This window comes from Gobio gobio, assembly GCF_949357685.1.
Source record: "Gobio gobio genome assembly, chromosome: 2".
In the NCBI taxonomy this organism is placed as follows: domain Eukaryota; kingdom Metazoa; phylum Chordata; class Actinopteri; order Cypriniformes; family Gobionidae; genus Gobio; species Gobio gobio.
This window is the reverse complement of record NC_137098.1, coordinates 59,007,135-59,027,620: the sequence shown is the minus strand read 5'-3', so window position 1 is coordinate 59,027,620 and position 20,486 is coordinate 59,007,135. Positions and strand designations below refer to the sequence as shown.

Below are 20,486 nucleotides of genomic sequence, written 5' to 3'. Positions count from 1 at the left end.
GTTTTTTTTAAAACAGAGAAGCACTGAATTGAGCAGCATCTTTATGACTTAATTATTATTATTGGGAAGAAAATAGAACTCGCATGAATAACTTGAGCACACATTACAAATAGACCTAATATAGTTTATGTGCATTCAAGATTCATATTTGAATGCACTGAGCTGTCAAACATTATGCATTTTTGATGAGAGATATTATAAAGTGGTCAAACAGTTAATCAAGAAATATAATATCGATGGTAAGTTGTTATTCAGTCTTCAGGCCGTTCAGTTCCTCATCTCCCTCTATACATGCAGGCTTCTGCAGTGACCATCATAAATCTGCGGCCGCCGGTGATAAGCCTCTATACGGCTGGATTAGCTCTTCGCTCTGGGTTTAATTGCTTTGTCAACAGAGAATAATTGTAATTGATTTCTGCTTCTCTTTCTGTGTCACCTTTATACGTTCTCTTTAAAGCAAGGTAAAGAACAACAAAGGTGCGTTTTGGAAATAGCACACAGGGATATGTGGTCTATATTTCAGTTTCTCGGGCAGTTTAGTCCAGTTTCGTATTAGGAACTGTCTTGTGTTTAATAACTTTTTTTTTTGTTTGTTTTTGTTTTCGGCTATTTTCCCGGATTTGTTTAGCCTTTTCTGCCATAAAAATGACAGCGAATGCATTGGGTCTGATAAGGAATAAATTATGTTGAAACCTCCACTTTCTTTCACTCTATGATTAATTACATAAGATAAGATTATGCATCAGCCGATAGCCATTTGTCTTGTTAGTATGTTGTTAAAACAACACAAAAACGTGCCCGTAAGGTAGCTATGGAATATTAAAGGGCCTTAAACGAAATCAAATAAAGTGCTTAAAGTCCCAACTTGGGACTTACTCCCAACAACGATGATCAGTTTCTGCCTTTGCAATGGTCTTTTCCCTTCTTCTTAATGCAATGCAAGCGTATCAATAAAAACTTGTTTCCGATTATCATGACGGGTTTTCACGCGCACGTAAAGGGGGAAGACCACGAGCGTGGAGACTGGAACATAACCGTGGTGCATCGACCTATGGAAGTGAAATGGTACAGCCGTGCCATAAATCATACCTGTCGCAAAATTGTCCGCGATTTCTCTTAAAAACGGCATTTTCTGGTTGCAGAACCCATATAGCCTTCCTCACTCCATAATGAATAAGTCATGCCAAACATAGATTAGCGGACAGACAGTCAATTTGTTATATTACCAGCCTTTTCCACACAAAAAGCAGTGTTTTCAACATATACGGAGGCATTTACTCCATTGACTGCCCTTCAAACAGAACAAGCTTTTGTTTTTCTTCCTGGACCCCCGACTTAGGCCTATGCTGTTTTTTTTTTTTAAAGATAATAGGTTATTTATTCTGCCTTCACGTGCTATCGGAGTCATCGTAAATTCGAGTTTCCTAGTAGGCTATAGGAAATTGGACATGAACGCCTTAACAAGACGTATTTACTTGCCTACTGGGAAAATCGGAGTTCCGAGTTGGGTATACCATAAACTTAAAAAAAAAAATTCTTCAACAGCTACTTTGTCTTTTCAGAAATCAGAATCGCTAGCAAGCTGACTGACTAGAAACCGTGGTGAATGTTTATAAAAAAATGGAATGCTAAATATTCGCTTTAATAAAATTTCCCCAGTAAATAGCCAAGAAAAAAAACAGGTGTCCTTCATGGTTTCTGTTCTTTCTGACAACAAAGCAGGATAAGCTCGTAATCACGACTTCAGAAGTGGGAAGTAGGAAATTTTCGATAGCATGATAAGGCAGCATTAAAGCCCCCCCCCCTAGGGGAAAGGGCTCTGTTATTACAAGTCTCCCTGAAAACTTGATTCTGATTTGTCATTCATGGCATACAGAGATGAGATAGGCCTATTTCCTAAATATAGCTGCAAGCAGCAATACCGGGGCCAAGCGCAACAGAAGCAAACAAGGAAGCTAGCAACAGACCAACTGAAAAAATGAGTGAAGACATTTGAAGCAAAAATGTTAAAACCCCACATTAAAACATTGAGTTGTATAGAGCCAATTTCATATTTTGTTTAATTATAGCGCCACCAAGAGGCACAATCCTAAAAAAAAATTATTATGTGTCTTCGGAGTGAGCCCATACATATGTGTGTCAATTTTGGTGAAAATATCTCGTTTAGTTTTGGGTAGACATTTATATGAAAAAACACGTAAAAAATGACTGACACCTGACTTTGATTGGATTTTACTACCCCTTACTATCAATATTTTGACATTTAGGCATTAGCATCTAGTTATTGACCTATGTTTCCGAACTTCTGATACTGGTTTCGTCTCGATCGCACTAGCGGTTTTGAAGATATCAGCTAACGTTTTATAAACACTAAATTACCATGCTGCACAAACCAAAGGCCGAAACCTGGTAAGTCTGGTATCGTTGGACTCTGCAAGGATTCAGGAGACCAAAATCGTTACTCCCATGAAAATAAGTCAATCACACCCAAAGTTATAAGCGTTTGGGGAAAAAAATGATCTACTAGGTGGCGCTGTTTAGAAACTTCTCAGGCTCCTTCAGGGCATCGTGCTGATGACCCATACCGAGTTTCGTGACAATCCGTTCATGCATTCCTAAAATACAGCATTTTAGCACATCATTCAAAATGGCCGACAGCCAAAATGGCCGATATGCTAAAATTGGATATCAGTCGCATCGGCATGCAGTCCTGAATCTAACGAGACCACTTTATGATTTTTGGACGACCGGTTCAGAAGTTATAAGCAAAAAATAAATTTTTCGTATCTTCGGACCAGTAGGTGGTGCTGTGCCGAGACGCTGCATGTTGCCTCAGGTCATGCTTGTGATGACATGTACCAAGTTTGGTTTAAATACGATAAAGCGTTGCGGAGATATAGCCTTAAGTGTTTTTCGCAACCGCTACGTTAAATTTGTTTGCGTGTTTATCAAAAACGATTTGACGAATCAACTTGAGTTCCATAACTTTTTGTCAGCATGGTCTGGAGATGATCTGGTTCAATTTTAATTAAAAATGGCGGGAACATTTTTATGACGAAAAATGACTTCACATTGTGCAATCGAATCGGCTTGAGCCAAGGAATCAAAGGAAAAAATAATTTTGTTTCTATCCATTAGGATTCAAAAGTTATTAACATAAACATGAGTGAAACTTTGGACAGGTGGTGGCGCTAGAGAGATTGCTTTAGAGACTCCAAAATCGGGGTGGTTAATGTTGGGCCAGTCCTCTATCTGTGTGCCAAATTTCATAACTTTCCCGCAAACGGTTCTATGGGCTGCCATAGACTTCAATGGCGGAATAATAATAAGAAATCTAACGGTTTCAATAGGTGCCTCCGCAACTTCGGTGCTTGGCCCCTAATGACAATCATCAATATAGTGGTGCAGGTATGACATCACTTTGTGGGCCAAAAAGCCATTTTAGCACTTCCGGTTCCCTCGTCCCAAAGTCAATGGGTTTTTTGAACGGGATTTTGGTTAAAAGGCTGAAATAGGGTCTGTTGTGAACACAAGCTCAAGGCACTTTCACATTTTATTCTGACATAAAATACTTCAGTATTACCCCACTCGTGATTTTTTTTCAAAGTTATGTGTCTTGAAAAAGTAGTGTCTAAATGAAAGAGGCTGTCGGGGACATTAAACGTCATCACGATGAGCAGGTAACCTCAGTCCGCTTTTACAGCCTTGTCATGCTTACTATTGTGCTCTTATGAACTAGTCCAACTCAAACGTTCTGGGAAAATGTTTTGAGATAAAATCGGAGAGCTGTTGGAAGCTTAGGGTGCTTATGGTGATGTTGAAATCGCAGGACCGTGGTGTAGTCCGTTTATAGCCTATAGTTTTTAACTTCTGGTGATGGCATTTAGGCTTCAACATTCATAAAAGTTGTTCATCTGTGAAAATGATCTTGATGGACAAAACGCACATATTACAAGGCTCCCCGAAAACTTGATTCTGATTGGTCAATCATGGCATTCAAAGGTGAGATAGGCCTATTTCCTAATGACAAACTGAATGATCGACTGGCAACCGATCTCCCGGATGTTCTCCAACTGATCGGCCTGCTTTACGTGTCTGCTATCGCTACGTGAATTCTAGGTCTTTCAGTTGTTAGACATACGTACAAATGACGCATCTGCGCAATGACGACAAAATATTTTTGGAACCAGTTCGTATTTACGAGGTGGGAAGTCCTGGTTACAATGTCAGGTCCGTTCAAGTGCATTTAGCGGTGTACCTTCTCTTAAAAAAAAAGTCTTTCCATGAATATTGCGTTTCAACCATAGTAAAAAAGGACTCCTGGAACTTCAGTGAAACTGTGTGGTAAACATACCTTATAAAAGGACATAAAATTGACTACTTACAGTCCATAGTAGCTTATACTTGTTTATTCAGTTTCCTTTTTTTATACACTCATTACTAAATGCTTTTCTTCCATCGTTTTACATCAAACGCCTGAGTTTCATTAGGTGCCCAAGTTGTTGACTCAGCATATGGTCCCTGTTATTTGTCACAGAGAAAACGACTTGGGAAAAATGACAACTTAAGCTATATTTCAAACCCATGAATGAGTGACATTTGGTAGAAAAAAACGTTTTAATATGTTTGTTATTGAACAATGGCTTGCGCAATAACAATGGCTTCCCCCAGTAAAAGAACCTCTTCACTGGAGGCTGTAGGTTTGCTTCTGGCCAGCGACTTCAAGTGTGATCATCAGCGCTCTGGGGTCCTTTCTGTTCTTATGAACAGTGATTTGACCCGGAAGTTCGTCTCCTGCACAGGGAAAAATAGAGAGAATGGAAGAATCAATCAGTTTGAAATGCAAGATATCCGAGCTGGAATGCATTTATATGCAAGTTCACTTTTTAATACCAAAGGTCAGCCACAACTGACATTTTTCTCTCAAAATCGCTTTGTAATGCCAAAAGTGGAAATACCTGCTGCCTCTCACTGAGCACAATTGCAACTAGCCGAGAAGAGAAAGAGGTGATTAAAAGAAGCCGAGAGAGAGAATCGGGAAGATGACATGCCGTTTGGCTCCAGATGGCAGAGAAAGCTGCTCGCTACAGTACGACTACAGTAAGAATACAGTCGGCACGCTTTATCGGGAAGGCCCGAAGACAAGGACGCTGATTACACCAGATAATCACTTTGATTAACTTCACGTTTCACTGCCAGGCGTAAATGAATGTTTACCCATTTGGCAAACAAGCCCTCCGCTCCCCGCCATTTTTTTCCCTTTGCTGCAGGTTACGAGATATAAAAAAAATATGCTGACTGCAGCATTTTGACACGAGAAGATTGGGAGAAGTCAGATGTGACCGTCACAGCGCGCTGCAACTCTCACGCTGGTTTTGTTGCACGCTTTACTGTCAAATGATCCCCTTAGAAGAGCCTTAAAATTCATTCCCCCCAAAAAAGATGTTATTCTTGGCTGTAAGCAAACAAAGCCGCCCTCATGCACTAGGAATAGAAAACATCAAACAAAGCAAAAAGCACAAATAAAAAGCTGAAGCCTAAATTTCATTTGTAAAACAATTGATCTATAGAACTCGTTTAATTAAAATCATCTGTGCAGTGAAAGACTTGACAGATCACATATTGCTTCACAAGCACAGTGAGTTTTCTCTTGACCAGTGTGAGCACAAATGATAGAAAGATCTATTAAACTTCAGTGCCCTGCAGAAAATGAGAAGTGTGATCAAACTGGTGCGTGTCTGCGCTTTAAAGCAAACACCATCCCAGTTACTACCAATGGGCTTTGATACACAGAGGTCTGTCGAAAGAACCAAGAGACACAGAGAGTGAAATTACTTGACCCTGCAATTCCTGGTAAAATGTCAGAGTAAAGCGGTTTGGGATGTAGCTACTGCAAGATTTTATTTTGAGACTACAGAGGCGAGAAAACGGTTGGAACGTATGAAAAAGAAGCGGTTGACGCACGTTAATTAAACGAAGGAGACGCGGCTGCTTCTAGAGCCGTCATACATCACAGTGCCATTTGCATTAAACATGCCAATGCAACCATGGGTGACAGAGGCTGAAACGAGAAACGGACGAGACAACGTAAAACATCTTGATAGATTTCTTGAAGAAATGTGACTGCTGATAAATGATACAGAACAAGCATCATAGTCTGAGCGAGCATTCATTTAAAGGGACAGTTCATCCACAAATGAAAAAGTCTGGTTCGCTTACTCTCATGTCATTTCAATCCTGTATGGCTTTCTTTTGTGCAGCACAAAGTTTAAAGAACTTTTTTTGTCCATGTAATGAAAGCGGTGTCCAAAACTACAGAGCCCCTAGGGCAGGGGTGTCCAATCCTACTCCTGGAGGGCCATTGTCCTGCAGAGTTTAGCTCCAACCCCAATTAAACACACCTGAACCAGCTAATCAAGGTCTTATTAGGAAACTTCCAGACAGGTGTCGAGGCAAGTTGGAGCTAAACTCTGCAGGACAGTGGCCCTCCAGGACCGACTTTGGACACCCCTGCCCTAAAGGGACACGGTGAAGGAAAAATATTTGGCAATGCTTTTGCGTTGCCTTGCAAAAACGTTTGCGTTCTGGTGAGAAATTTTGCGTTCACACGCTAAGAGCTCAAAAGGTTTTGTGAGCGAACATAAAGGACCCTATTTTAACGATGGGGCATGGTCCAAAAGGGTTGTACCTAGTCTCTTAGGGCGCTTTCACACCTACCTTTCTTGGTCCGGATTTTTAGACTTTTCAGTTTGGTCCGAATCAAAATTACAGGTAAGTAGATAGTAGTTAAGGCCACCTAATATAAAGTGGGGCCGAATTTTGTATGATTTTGCTTAGAAAGCCTTTCTTTAATGTGAATTTCGTTTTATATAAATTGTATCTTAATTTTAATCAATGTTTAATCAGATAATTGCCTGAATTTAATAAATAAGAAGCAAATAGTCTATATCAGACAATAATCGCGGGAGCAATCACATGCTTTGCACATGAACTGGAGTGCGTCTCAAATAAACCAGGCTACTTGTCTCACAAACATGAGAAATATGTGTATATAAAGCTTGAAATGTCCACTTTTAAAGGTAACGAAAAGAAAATAGTCAAGCAATGCGCACTGTTCAATAGTGGCAACAATATGCATCCGTTCATTCATTCTAGTCAAAGACGCTGACGTCAGACGCACGTCCGTTTACAAACCAATCAATGTCCAGATGCAGCCCACATAGATGATGACGAGTGGACGCAAGTGTGTCATGTAAAGTTCTTTAGTGCGCTCGCATAATTGCAATGTGAAACCAAACCAAACCAAAACTGACCGAATGTATAAAATGTATCAAAACATGAACTTCGGTTCGGACCTTGGAGCGGACTTTCAGGTGTGAAAACACCCTTAATGAGTCATGGGTGTGTTTAGGGCGTAATGTGCAATAAACCAATCAGAGTGTCATCTTGCTCCATGGTGGATTCGCTATTTTCATGGCGGAATTTGTGACTGAACGCTTCTCCAGAGAGGAATCCTTTTATTTTTAATAATTAAAAATGTTTGTGTGCTGCTGCGCATCCCTGTGTGTGTAATAAGCAGAGTGTACGTGCGTTGTGCACCCGCATATAGGAGCATATTACTAACACACCCTTTAAATAACACAAAAAAATACTGTCATTTTTGTTGGTCAATAGCGCAGTCGTTTTCAGTTCCTCAAAATAGCAACGCTCCAACAATGCGCCTGAACACACCGCGTTTTCAGACCAGCATGCCCATGGGCGAACAGATGGGCGCGCGAGAGCATTTGCTATTTAAACAACGTGGCGCTGGACCTGAAAATGATAACTGTGTCAGGCTGAAACTAGAAAAAAACACTTGCGTCACGCCTAGCATGGCATTGTTGCCGGGTGTGTGATAGGGCCTTAAGTGTCTCGGGGGAACTTATTATTGACATCTCTCTTTTTTTTTTTTCACCACCATGTCCCTTGATGGGCTCCGTACAAAACAACACTGGACCTGATTTGGATTTGGAGTAAATAGTGATGCACCGATCATGATTTTTCAAGCTAATTGGCTGATTCGGATACTGGTTGCTGCTGTTTTTTTTTAAGCACATTTATTTGTTGTTTATTGTTTATTTATTTGAAATGAAAGCCTAAATTCAATCCGCTCGTCATATAAAGCGATCAAGAATCTTCCGAAAATTTGGGCTAAATCGCTCAATTTATATGGATTAGTTTTACAATCTCTATTAAGTTTTTGAAGCATCAAAATGGTGGATGCATAGCTGCCAATGGAGAGACAGAAATCTGTCCAATTTCATTAAAAAAATATATGTGAAGGTGAACAAAGTCTTACGGGTTTGACAGAATTTTCCTTTTTTGGCAAACTATCCCTTTAAGTACAGATTATGTGTGCAGCATGAATTTATAATGAAATATCTAAATGTTCAATCATCATCACAGTTTTCAGGAAAAAGTCTTCCCAAAACACTGCAGCACTAGATACAAAGGCTGCATTATAAAACTTCTCTATCGCGCACGCTCTGCAGCCCAGAACCTCATAAATCTGCAGCCCCTGTAAAGGAGATGCATAAAACAGGCCTTCGGAATCACCAGCTCACCACAGCGCACCGTCTATCAAATAATCGCACCTCCCCCTAAAGGAACCTTGCTCTGACACCTCAAGGACCTTTTCACACTGCGAATGGGCTGCACTTCCTGTGAGTTTAAAGTACTACGCAAAGCATTGCATGGTTGATTCAATAAGCAGCCTTGTTCTTAAAGTCTATTACCAATATATCGGCTTCAGAACACCTTGTCTGGAGAGCATACGTGACGTACAATGCACCCTCAAAACAACCCATGGCCACTCAACACATGACCTCTTTTATTCAAGCTCAAAGGCCGGTTACGCATGACAAATCAAGCTTTTTAAGGAAACTTTCTCATCTCTTCCTTTTAATGATCGACAAAACCAACTAAATAATGACAAATGAAGGCTGCTTTAATTGATGTTGCACCATCTGAGGGCGTTTCGGAGGGCGTTTTGCATTTCCGTTGAATACTCTACCTCCCCTCTCATCACACTTCTGAAAAGTAATTACTAAACTAACACAAACAGGATAAGAATCCAAGGCAATCCGAGCGTGAGCTGACAGGGATGCATTTTACTTTTAACAATTATTTCCCCCTCCATTTCTTTCATGCAAATGACAGCTCAGCAATATACTACACAAAACACATTACTGTTATTATTTAGGCAAGAAATCCCATTTAAATTCACAAGTTACAAATTATACATTAAGGTACGTGTGAAGAATGTCAAATATAATTCCTAACATTATTTCTTATTCCTATTTTTGTGGGACAGCAGCCATCACCAAGAAAGTACTGTGGTTGTACTAACTTTTACTGTGGTTAAAAAAAACTTTTTTTATTCTAATATTTTATAATTAAAATGTAATTTATTCCTGTGATGCAAAGCTGAATTTTCAGCATCATTACTCCAGTCTTCAGTGTCACATGATCCTTCAGAAATCATTATAATGTGCCATTATTTAATCTAATCTGATTATTATCAATGTAGAAAACAGTCTTTGATGAAAATATCTTTTGATCAACCTAATGTGTCCTTACTATTTTTAAAACAAAAATAAAATATAAAAATATTTATATTGTCCTCCAAATTATCCAATAGTATTATGATGTTACATGCCCAAAAACAATTGTTTCCCTCAAACATGTTTCTCTAATACTACTTTCCCCCACATTTTTTCTTCACAAGCATTTGCACACATGGCCTTGACAACAGAAGATGAAGACTCTAAACCCATATGGTGCTAATCCAGAGGCAACAGGCTGTTCAATCTAGGTGAGTGGGCATGCAAGCAAAAGATAAACTATAAATAACTTAATCAAGGTTAGTCACTATAAATCACCAGTGTTTGAGACTTTTTGGAGCTACAGCAAAATGGTCAAATATGCCATAAAATATAATCGGACCATTGTGCCTTCTGATTATGATCTGACGCTGATATCAGCAATGCAGAAGTACCGTTAGCAGGCCTTCAAGTGGACGGCACTCTTATCATTGAATGCCTCTTGCAGGGACTGTTTGTGCTAATGCCCGTGGACAGCCACAGTTAGGCCACAGTCATTTATAATGGTGTGCTGTATCAGAGAAACTGGCTAAAGCCCCTTCATTCATCTGCGCATCAGATGACATTTCTCCGATTTCCATTATGATAAGACACACTTCATCTGTTGGCACGAGCGGGACACTGTCTCGCCATCGGACATATGGAGCCTTGATCTAGGTGTAGACGCTGCATTGCTTTTATAACTAAACATGAGGCAATATGCCTTTTAAGACATTTAGGTTCTGATTCACTTCCCAATCGCGTTTTTTAAATAGTTTTCCTCCCATTCTTTGCTTCTTTTAAACAACAGAGAGTAGATCATGCATGCGATTCTGCAATCACTAGTTAGAAAAAAAATAAACAGTATATATCAAAATACATAAACATATAAATAAATATACATACATACAGACACACAATATACACTTTTTTATACACTATATTACCAAATGTTCTAGGACGCCTGCTTTTACATGCACATGAACTTTAATGACACCCCATTCTTAATCTGTAGGGTTTACATTGGAGTTGGCCCACCCTTTGCAGCTATAACAGCTTCAGCTCTTCTGGGAAGGCTTTCCACAAGGTTTAGGAGTGTGTTTACGGGAATGTTTGAGCATTCTTCTAGAAGCGCATTTGTGAGGTCAGGCACTGATGTTGGATGAGAAGACCAAACTCGCTCATCCATGTCTTTATGGACCTTGCTTTGTGTACTGGTGCACAGTCATGTTGGAACAGGAAGGGGCCATCCATTAAACGGTCCCCACAAAGTTGAGAGCATGAAATTGTCCAAAGTGTCTTGGTATGCTGAAGCATTGAGAGTTCCTTTCACTGGAACTAATGGGCCAAGCCCAACCCCCTGAAAAACAACCCCACACCATAATCCTCCTCCACCAAACTTTACACTTGGCACAATGCAGTCAGTCAAGTACCGTTCTCCTGGTAACCGCCAAACACAGACTCGTCCATCAGATTGCCAGACAGAGAAGCGATATTCATCACTCTGGAGAACACGTCTCCACTGCTCTAGAGTCCAGTGGCGGTGTGCTTTAAACCACTGCATCCGACGCTTTGCATTGCACTTGGTGATGTAAGGCTTGGATGCAGCTGCTCGTCCATGGAAACCCATTCCATGAAGCTCTCTACGCACTGTTCTTGAGCTAATCTGAAGGCCACATGAAGTTTTAAAATGAATTTATTTTGCTTATTCCTATTAAAAATGTATTTTCCGGTATTTAAGCTTTAGTGGCTATAATAATTATCATCTAACAACAACCGCAAAAAAAAAATCTCTTCTCCAGTTGTTTTTAAATACTCAGTAACCACATTTAAAAATGTGTTAAATGGCAAAATTCCTTTAGGCCCCTAAATAATAATAATGCACAAATCTGTCTATAAACCGGATGTGTTGTTTTGTCTTGAAACCCTGTAGGTATGATTCTCAAGACACAATATATATCATCATACATATATTTATCAACAGCAGGAACAAACTGCATGGTTTATGTGGACTGGCCCTAGAACTGCTCAATCATGCGTCTATCTCTCAATGACTGACGGATAACCCGTGTCCCCGTCTAAGAATCAACTGTCAAGCTAAAGAAAGATAAGATATACCTCCCTGTGACACATTTTTGTGTGTTCTAAAAAAGGTTATGGCTGCATATGTACTTACCAGATCTCAATCACAGTTTAAACACAGACACAACTACAGGCAAACACTGGTGTGGAGACAGCTAGAACAAGTCAGAAGTATTTGTGAACGGGGTACAAACCGGTTTTGGTAGGGATAGGACTTTCCAGTAAGAACACTGTCTGTTTCCAATGAGTCTTAGTGCAGTCTGGAGCAGTGGAGAACATGACCTAAAATTCAAAACACAGCTGCATTAGAAAACAGTTTATGTTAACATAAGGAAAATGCTGTATACTCAGTCACTTTTCTTTCATATCAGTAACCTTTCTTGTATAGAAAGAAAAGTGAATGATTCTGTGAATAAGTGGAAATACTTGACCACCAGGAAAAGAGGATTAATGCAAACAAATATTTACAAATAAAAATAAGTAAATAAACATTTCAAATAGAAAATTATTAAATGACAGAATTCAATTCTGCTGTAAAGCAGCTCTAAAAAGACAATAGTGAAGTCATTATCAGTTCAGTGTTGATTCAGTTCGGTTTAATAACTGTGTGAATCAGTTATTGAATGAGTTAATAAGGTGGCATAAGGTGGGTCGTCCTGTCATGGTGACTGCCATGATGAGATCACATAATAATACTTCATCCCAGGCCCTAAGATGCGCTTTTGGTTGATCGGATCGGAAGTAGACGAGGGAGACACATTCCCACACTCTTTTGTCCACTATCGACTACTTCTGTCCTGATTTCTTCGAGGGAAGGGCCTTTTGGCGGGTAAATGTATGTTTTTTCAGATCTTTCGATGTAATGTATGAAATAAGTTCACGATTTTACATATGAAGGCAACAGGAGCTTTCGTTTTTCCTCTGACAGCCGCAAGACCATGCAGAACGCTGTGAGTACATGTTAGAAATCAGGAATGGTGAGAGAACATTGTGCTTGGTTCGTTTTCATCTTCAAACCAAACTTGGGTGTTCAGCCAACAAAACCTTAAATCCCGTCTGGCTAGTTCGCTCCCCGCAATGTTTACACATTAGGTCAGTAGGCGGAAAGTAGGCTGTTCAAACACATTTGACCACATGAGAGTTTACACTACGAAAGCAATCCGGTCAAATGTGTTTTCGAGTCCCTCTAGAAGTGGTCAGAAGTGGACAAGCTCAAAATGTTTTAGACCCCATTTACACCTGTATTTAGCATCACACACTTGTGATCCAATCGACCATACTGAGGTGTAAACAGGGCCTCAGTAACCCTATAATTATCAGGCACTTTTGTTTGTGGAATTAAACCAATCGTGTGGGACAAATATGCCTGTAATTAGGGAGTTTTTCTTTTTACAAAATCATTGTTGACCAAAACTGTTTACTTTTGTGTGATGTTGCATCCAGGCCGATAGATGGAAGTATAAAGTTCAGTGAAAATAATATGTAATGCACATGAGTTGGCAATCGCAAACAGACTGAGGGGGGGAAAACCCTGCTTCCTCTAGGTCCCACCGCATATTGGGATGTCCCTGCTGAATACTGTGACCTTATGTAGATGGCCGGACGGTCTCAAAAACACTCTCGGATTTTTTTTTTTTTTTACAAAAGCTGTTACTGGGATGGTACCCTTTAAAAAGGTTCTAATATGTACCATTTAGGCACTATTATTTACACTTTTGGTACAAAGGTATACCTATTGAAAGGGTACCACCATACTGACAGCTTTTGTACAAAGACATATAAATTGAATCAGGTCAGAGCACACATAATTGTTGTGGTTATCCGCCAGATCATTAACAGAAACTCGGATGATGCCGTTTAAATGTCAAAAACAGGACAAAAGAACACTAGACCCCCTCCACATCCTCTTGCCTAAACTCCCATTATCAGAACCCAGCGCACGATCGTTCTCTCAGTGGCTGATGGGTTTAGCTTATTTCATTGCATGTTCCAGTTGGCCACTGGAGGAAGGCAAATGCTTATTTCAGCATTTAGGTATGAGAGGCTGGCGATTGCATTGCGATTGCCTCGGGCCTAAAAGACGGCAAGGCGTGACCGCAATTGCTCGCTGTTAAACAGCACAGCACTATTGCTTACCTTGTTTCCGCAGCTCTTGTCGAAGAAAATGTCAAAATAGCCCACGATGGCCTGGAATGAAATATGAGAGAGGTTAGAACATGACATTCTGGTAAATGCTCACACTTGTTTGGGGCAGCAGGAAGTAATTAGCAAAAGAGGCTAAAAGGAGGCATGTTGACAAGTGATTAAAAAAAGCATAGTGTTGTGGAAACGCTCCCTATAAAAATAATCATTTTATTTAATAAAGACTACTAATGAAAAATATATATATTTTTTGTATTCTGTAGTAATACATACACAGTGTAAATTAAACAATACTATGGAAATAAAAACTACCCTTTTTTGTCCCAACCTGCCCCCCAATGACAGTGGAGCAACTCTATCAATCTCAGGAGCATACTTGTAGTGGCAATGATGCAGAACTAATAGCTTTTAATCCTGACGCAGCTGACAACACGAGGGTCTGCTCGCTCACACAAAGAGCCCAATCAATGAGGAGAGAGAGAGAGAGAGAGAGAGAGAGAGAGAGGGAAAATACACTGATAAAGAGAAAACAGAGCATAAAGAGAGAGGTAAGCAAGACAACAATAGAGGGAAAATGGGAACACTCAACGTTTAAAAAGAGAGGGAAGGAAAAAATTAGAGGTGACTAAATGTTAAATAAGATGTTTTTTGAGTCTTTAACTAAACTCATTGGGAACATTTACAGGCTTAACTCTTCTTAGTATTGTTTAAAAAGAACCATTGTGCTAAAAAAAATCTAAATAAATAATAATAATAAAAAAATAAAAAGTAAATCCATGCAAAGGTCTGCCCACAAGTTGCAAATTATACAAAATAACTTGTGAAATTGTACATTATTTTAACAGGGTGCAGGTTTCTGCAGGTTTTATGAAGGTAAATGTAAGACCATCTAAATAAATTTGAAGGGATAAATTGTAATGTAAAAGTTTAGGGAGAAACGCTGAGTTAGCAGCACTTAATAGTTTGGAAAAAAAAATTGAAAGAAATATTCCATCAGATATCCATTACTTTTTAATGACATTTAAAAAAAAAAATTCTTAAATCAAGATACATTTACTTGAAATGCTAAATTACATAAAATATAAAGTCTTGTTTTCTGTGAAACTTATCAAAATGAGTTTATGAATAAAACCAGAACAATGGTGGGCTCAGAAAAATCAACTTCATTCAAATGGATATTTTTATACTCACTGTGAGTTATAAAAATATCCATTTTAATTAAGTTAATCTTAATTTTATTACATTTTTCAATACTCAAGTAAATGCATTTTAATTTAAGCATGTTTAGATATTTGTATTGGAGAACAGAGCAAAAGGAGGAAGATATTAATTTTTTTTGCAATGCATGCAACCTTTAATGGACTGCATTTATATAGCGCTTTAAACAGACCGATGGCCATCCAAAGAGCTTTACACATGGCCTCACATTCACCCATTCACTCACTCATTCATACACCGACGGCGGTGTCAGCCATGCAAGGGAGCAGCTGGGGTTAGGTGTCTTGCTCATGGACACCTCGACACTTGGTCAGGTGGAACCGGTGATTGAACCCCCAACCTCCTGGTTTGTAGCTAACCTACAAGAGCCACTGCCGCCAGTATAATGCAATTAATGCAATGACTATGCATTTAAAACTTTCTGCTCTGATTCAAGAACTTTTAAGGCATTAATTTGTGTACGGGTGAATTAAGACTTTTTAAGACCCAGAAACCGGTTTAAGGTTGCTTCATTATGAAAGTTAATTATAAATGTACTTGCTGTCCCAGGATGCTTTAGTAATTCTTAAATGTGTAGACAGACAAACAAGCCTCTGAACCAGCAACACAAAACAAAAATCTAACACAATTCTCAAATCCAAGCCAATCACTTTTTATAGGAAATGACAGTTGTGAGCAAGAGGCGTCGCTGATGGTGTGATAGAAAAAAGAAAGTCAGGTCAGTGCAATTATGGATTGTAATGAACGTTATCAGACATTATATGGAGCAATAATTACCAAATCAAGCTAATTGCTTATTGAATTTGTTAGGAAGAGTGGATTTGCGAGTCATTTGCCACGCCAGAGATGAACTTTGTTGTCGCTGATGACAACAGCTCATAAACATGATTGATTGGGGACAAGCGTCATAACTTTCTCTTTTGATGACTCACATTGTTTCCAAGGATAATATTTCCCAGAATGCCCCTGTTCTCAAATACAATTTGCAAAACACAGAAATCCACTCAGAATTAATCATTTTTATTTCTAACATGTTTATTTAGTCATAAAGTGTGTCATTTTAGAGAGGATTTCCCTGAACGAAAGGCAGAGTTGTGTCACGGCACACACCTCACAGATGCGCACACACACGACAGAGCGCAGTCACCCTGTGAACTCCCAGGGGACACTGCAGTGATAATGTGAGCCATTCTGCCTGAAGTATCCCAGGGACCTTGTGGGGAGACATACAGCTCTGGCTTAATGCCTGTGTGTCCCTCTCCCTCCCAACCATTAATCCTCCTCTTTCTTCTGTTAAAACAGCTTTAAGAGGACAAAGCCACAGCAACATAATCAAGGGTTTAGTAGCACATCCACAAAGGACTTGTGCTCTGCATTAGTCCTTTACATGGGCTTATTTTTCAATAGACAAAAAAACTATACGTTTCAAACAGTATTCAATACATTTTCCAGAAAACAAATATATATAGGTATTCGGGGTGTAACGATACACAGATGTCACGGTTCGGTACATACCTCGGTTTTGGGGTCACGATTCGATACAACAGGAAAAAGCAACAAATCCCCAATACTAGGTTTCTTTTCATTTATTTTGAACAGACCATAGTGCAAATTACAGTTTGTTCCACCTAGCGGCATTTAGTCCCCTAGTTGGTACAGTACAGCCTCCTTTAAGCACGTAAACAGAATGCTCTCTTGCATAGATCATATAGACCTGATAAAATACAAAAGGTATTTGGTCACAATCAGCTACGAAACTGAAAAGCCTCTATTGTGTTATACAAGTACAAAATAAATAGAATGAAAAAATAAAACTTGTGCAGGGATTATTTTCTTTGTGCGTGGGAGTTCATTAACATCTGTAAAATTAACTTTTTCAAGAAACCACGGAAAGATGAGCGAGAAGGAGAAAAAGTGCCATCTACATCTGAGCCAATTCACCTTTCCACGAGGAGACAGTAGCTGCGTTTCCATTACAGATTTGCGCAAAACGTTTGCGATATTTTCTAAATGTCGATAAAAAAAAAAGATTGCGAAATGACAGCGTTTCCATTAACCGTTGTAATGCGACGACAACTTTTTTTTTTCCCTCTCGTGATAAGTCATTCCGAAAATGATGCCACGGATGTTGGAAGGTTTATGTATAGCCCAGCCACCGCACTGGCCATTATTTTTAATCAAGGAGACTTCGGCGTCTTATCTTACCTTACCCATCTCCCTCATATCTGCTTCAAGGTCTTCATAATAATGTGGCATTTCTGTGTTTATTATCCATTTCCATTGGCCGTATTTCAATTTGCGCAATTTGAAGGGTAATGGAAAAATGGAAAGGCTTCCCATTTCCAGGACACTCATGAGCCCTCCATGACACAAAGCGGCACAATGCCAAATGATTGTGTCTCATTATAACAGCGGAAACAACTTAAAATACTCCATCGTTTATGGTCATACAGATAAGAGTAAGACATTATTTGCGGGTCTATTTTTATTTGTGTACACTCACAATAAAAACGAAACATGTTTTTGTAAAATAAAGAAAAAAAAAGGAAACAAATAAAGAAAATAAAGAAAACAACCAGGATGCCGCTTTATGCCGGGTCGGTTTCCTTTCCGTGAAGTTTGTGGAGCGCGTCACAAAAATGAATCGAAACTGTAAGTGCCATTTGAACTCTTGTTTTGGGTTGGTGCATAGAGTCTCTCTTCTTCTGCTCTTTTTCCTGTTGTGGCGGGTAGCAAACAGCATTGCATTACTGTGCGTGCCCCCTTCTGGATTGGAGTGTGGATTGTAGGGGTGGGACAAAATATTTTAATGGCAATATATCGTTGTCTTTCTCCGTGCAATACGAGAATCGATACGTTGGCACCAAATATCAATATTTTAATGAATAAAATAAGGTGCTCTAAATTGATTTCCCTGCTCCCAGCATCGCTACTTCATGGCTCCTCGAGGTAGCGCTCAACACATAAATGAGTGAAACGTGAACATAAGTTAGCTAGCCTAAGAAAAAGAGTTTTTTAACGGGATGGCGGACAGCAGTGTGAGTAAAATAATAGATTCCCCAGCCACGTTTAAGTCCAAAGTTTGAAAAAACCTGCACTTTTCACAGGCATTTTGTTTTCAGAGTTTGACAGATATCGTGATGTATCATTATAGGATTGTCTAGCAAATATACTGATTATCACAGAATTGCTATATTGTGATATTATCGGTATCATGAGCCATGTATTGTGTATTGTATCATCATATGAGGTACCCTGTGATTCCCACCCCTAGTGGATCTGTGACTAACTGTATTCGTGGACTGTATGCACCGAACCAAGACCGTGTTCTGCTCTGTTCGGGACGAATACATGTACCGTTACACCCATAATAGGTATAATATTCAGGTTGATTGGGACACTTTTTGCCATTGAGATGACTGGGAAAAAGTATATATATATATATAATTTTTTTATATATATATATAAAAATCACAGTTACTGTAAAGTTGTTAGTCCTTTTAAATAAATACACAACATTAGGATTAATTAATCAATTATATTTATGGTTACATTTTAGATATCTTTGGTATTGTTTTAACATAATTAAAAAGATTCAACCATTACCCAAAATTATTTCTATAATTATTCTTAATTGGTATAATACAACTAATGATTGCCATCAACTTATTTTCCATAAGTCAGTTATTTAAAAGAAAAGTGCAGCATCTCCAAACTGCTTTCCTTTAAATGGGTTCATCCTTTTTGTCAGTGTAAATTGCCCAGAAATGTCAACAGAAACTGGGACCCGAAAAAAGAGGACGCGCACTGAAAACACAGGGGTCAGAGCCAAGTAACTCCCTGCCAGAAATAAAACAAAATAACCCCCCCTCCGTTAACGCACCGGGGCGGAGTGAAAGAGCAGATACAAAAGCTCGTGTTGTGTGGTGAAAAGGGGGACAAATGGTGGAAACTGAGTCTTTTTATTCTCATCAAAGTGCTCAGCCTTCACACCCGGGGAATGTCGGAGATAAGTGATGTGCGCGAGCTGTTTCCCAGCCCAGGAGGCGGCGCACGGCGCAGCTCAGCGAGCCTACCTGGAGAACAGGTCCGGGGAAAATTAATAATTATCATCATCTCTAACACCAACGGGGAGCAATTCATCATCAAGCCCTTTCCAGCGCTATCATGTCGGAGCAGAGCGTGGTGCAGCCAGATACAATTATGCGGCGAGCTGCGGAGGAGGGAGAGCTAATGCGCTTTTGATGGGGTTTATTCACGCGTGCGAGGCGTCACACTCGACCACCTCGAGCTCTCCAACCCCCCCACCTTCTCCACCCGGCGTCTCCCCTTATTCTGTGCACAACACACACCAATGCCGCCGAAATTCCCATTCCCGTTATTCTGCTTTTCCCTCGGAGTTTGACGTTCCGCCGCACTGGAAGCGAATATACAGGGTTTAATTAGAGGGGAAGGACATTACTGCAGAAACACTCAGTCACCTACATAGTGAACTTGAGTAAAGACTAAGGCAGAAATGCTGTAAAAAGTGGTATCATTAGTTAAAACAGAAAATAAATATAGAACCTTTCTTCCTTCTCTTCTATAGGGTATGATTGCAACCCTTAGTTTTGGTTTAGAACCCTCACACATATGAACAAAAATAGCACAAATTATTGTGAGCTGTATAATTTGTAACAAAAGAGTGGCACAAATTGAGCCTCCCATTAAATAGTTATCAACAGCATTAATGTACAATAGAAAACATGACTGTTTATGCAAGCATTTAACATTTGAAACAATGGCTATGGTGCTGCATGCTTTACAGATACATATTCTTATACATCTAAAAATATATAAGAATGAAATTTTACTTGAAATAGACAGTCCAGATGATAAAATGTACTGTAGGATCAGCCATATAGGAATTTGGGCACATGCAATACCTTCCTTCAGCCTGGTAAAATCTACAGTGTTGCTTAATAAATTATGAAATTTGCATGTGACGTCAAGAACAGAGTGGGTAGGCTATGTACACTACTGACATCATTGCTTTAGTCTGACACTGTGTGTCTGAACTAGCGCTGTTAAAATAGCCTCACATTAGAGTATTTATTAGTCTCCCTTACAGAGTAAAACACAATCATTCATGCAACAGATTAATATATGAGCATATTACAATGCAAAACAACTGTATTTATCATGCAGAGTGAATTCAGGTTGATTGGGACACTTTTTTCCAGTCATCTCAATGGCAAAAACGTGTCCCAATTAACCTGAATTCGCCCTTAACATGGATTTTGTAACACTATGTACAAGATACATCACAAATGTCACTTGGTACGGCAATGACAGTAGTTAAACTTGATTTTACAGCCATTGTGAAAAGAAGTTTTCCAAAAAGTATCCACATCTTTCTCCAAAATCTAAAAAAACAGCTCAATG

At 39.3% G+C, this 20,486-nt stretch overlaps 1 protein-coding gene across 2 annotated transcripts in view; it reads right to left on the bottom strand.

Moving 5' to 3' along the window:
- Positions 1–4,383: 4,383 nt before the first annotated feature.
- Positions 4,384–20,486, bottom strand: part of prmt3 (protein arginine methyltransferase 3) — a 79,098-nt gene continuing 62,995 nt past the window's right edge. The window contains exons 14-16 of one of the 2 annotated variants that reach the window (XM_079839105.1): positions 13,839–13,889; positions 11,897–11,984; positions 4,384–4,794 (exon numbers count right to left, since the gene is read on the bottom strand). In XM_079839105.1, the coding sequence (XP_079695231.1) occupies positions 4,685–4,794; positions 11,897–11,984; positions 13,839–13,889 (249 nt within the window). In that variant the 3' untranslated portion in view covers positions 4,384–4,684. The remainder of the gene's footprint in view (positions 4,795–11,896; positions 11,985–13,838; positions 13,890–20,486) is intronic. The other variant, XM_079839106.1, reaches the window with a different exon arrangement.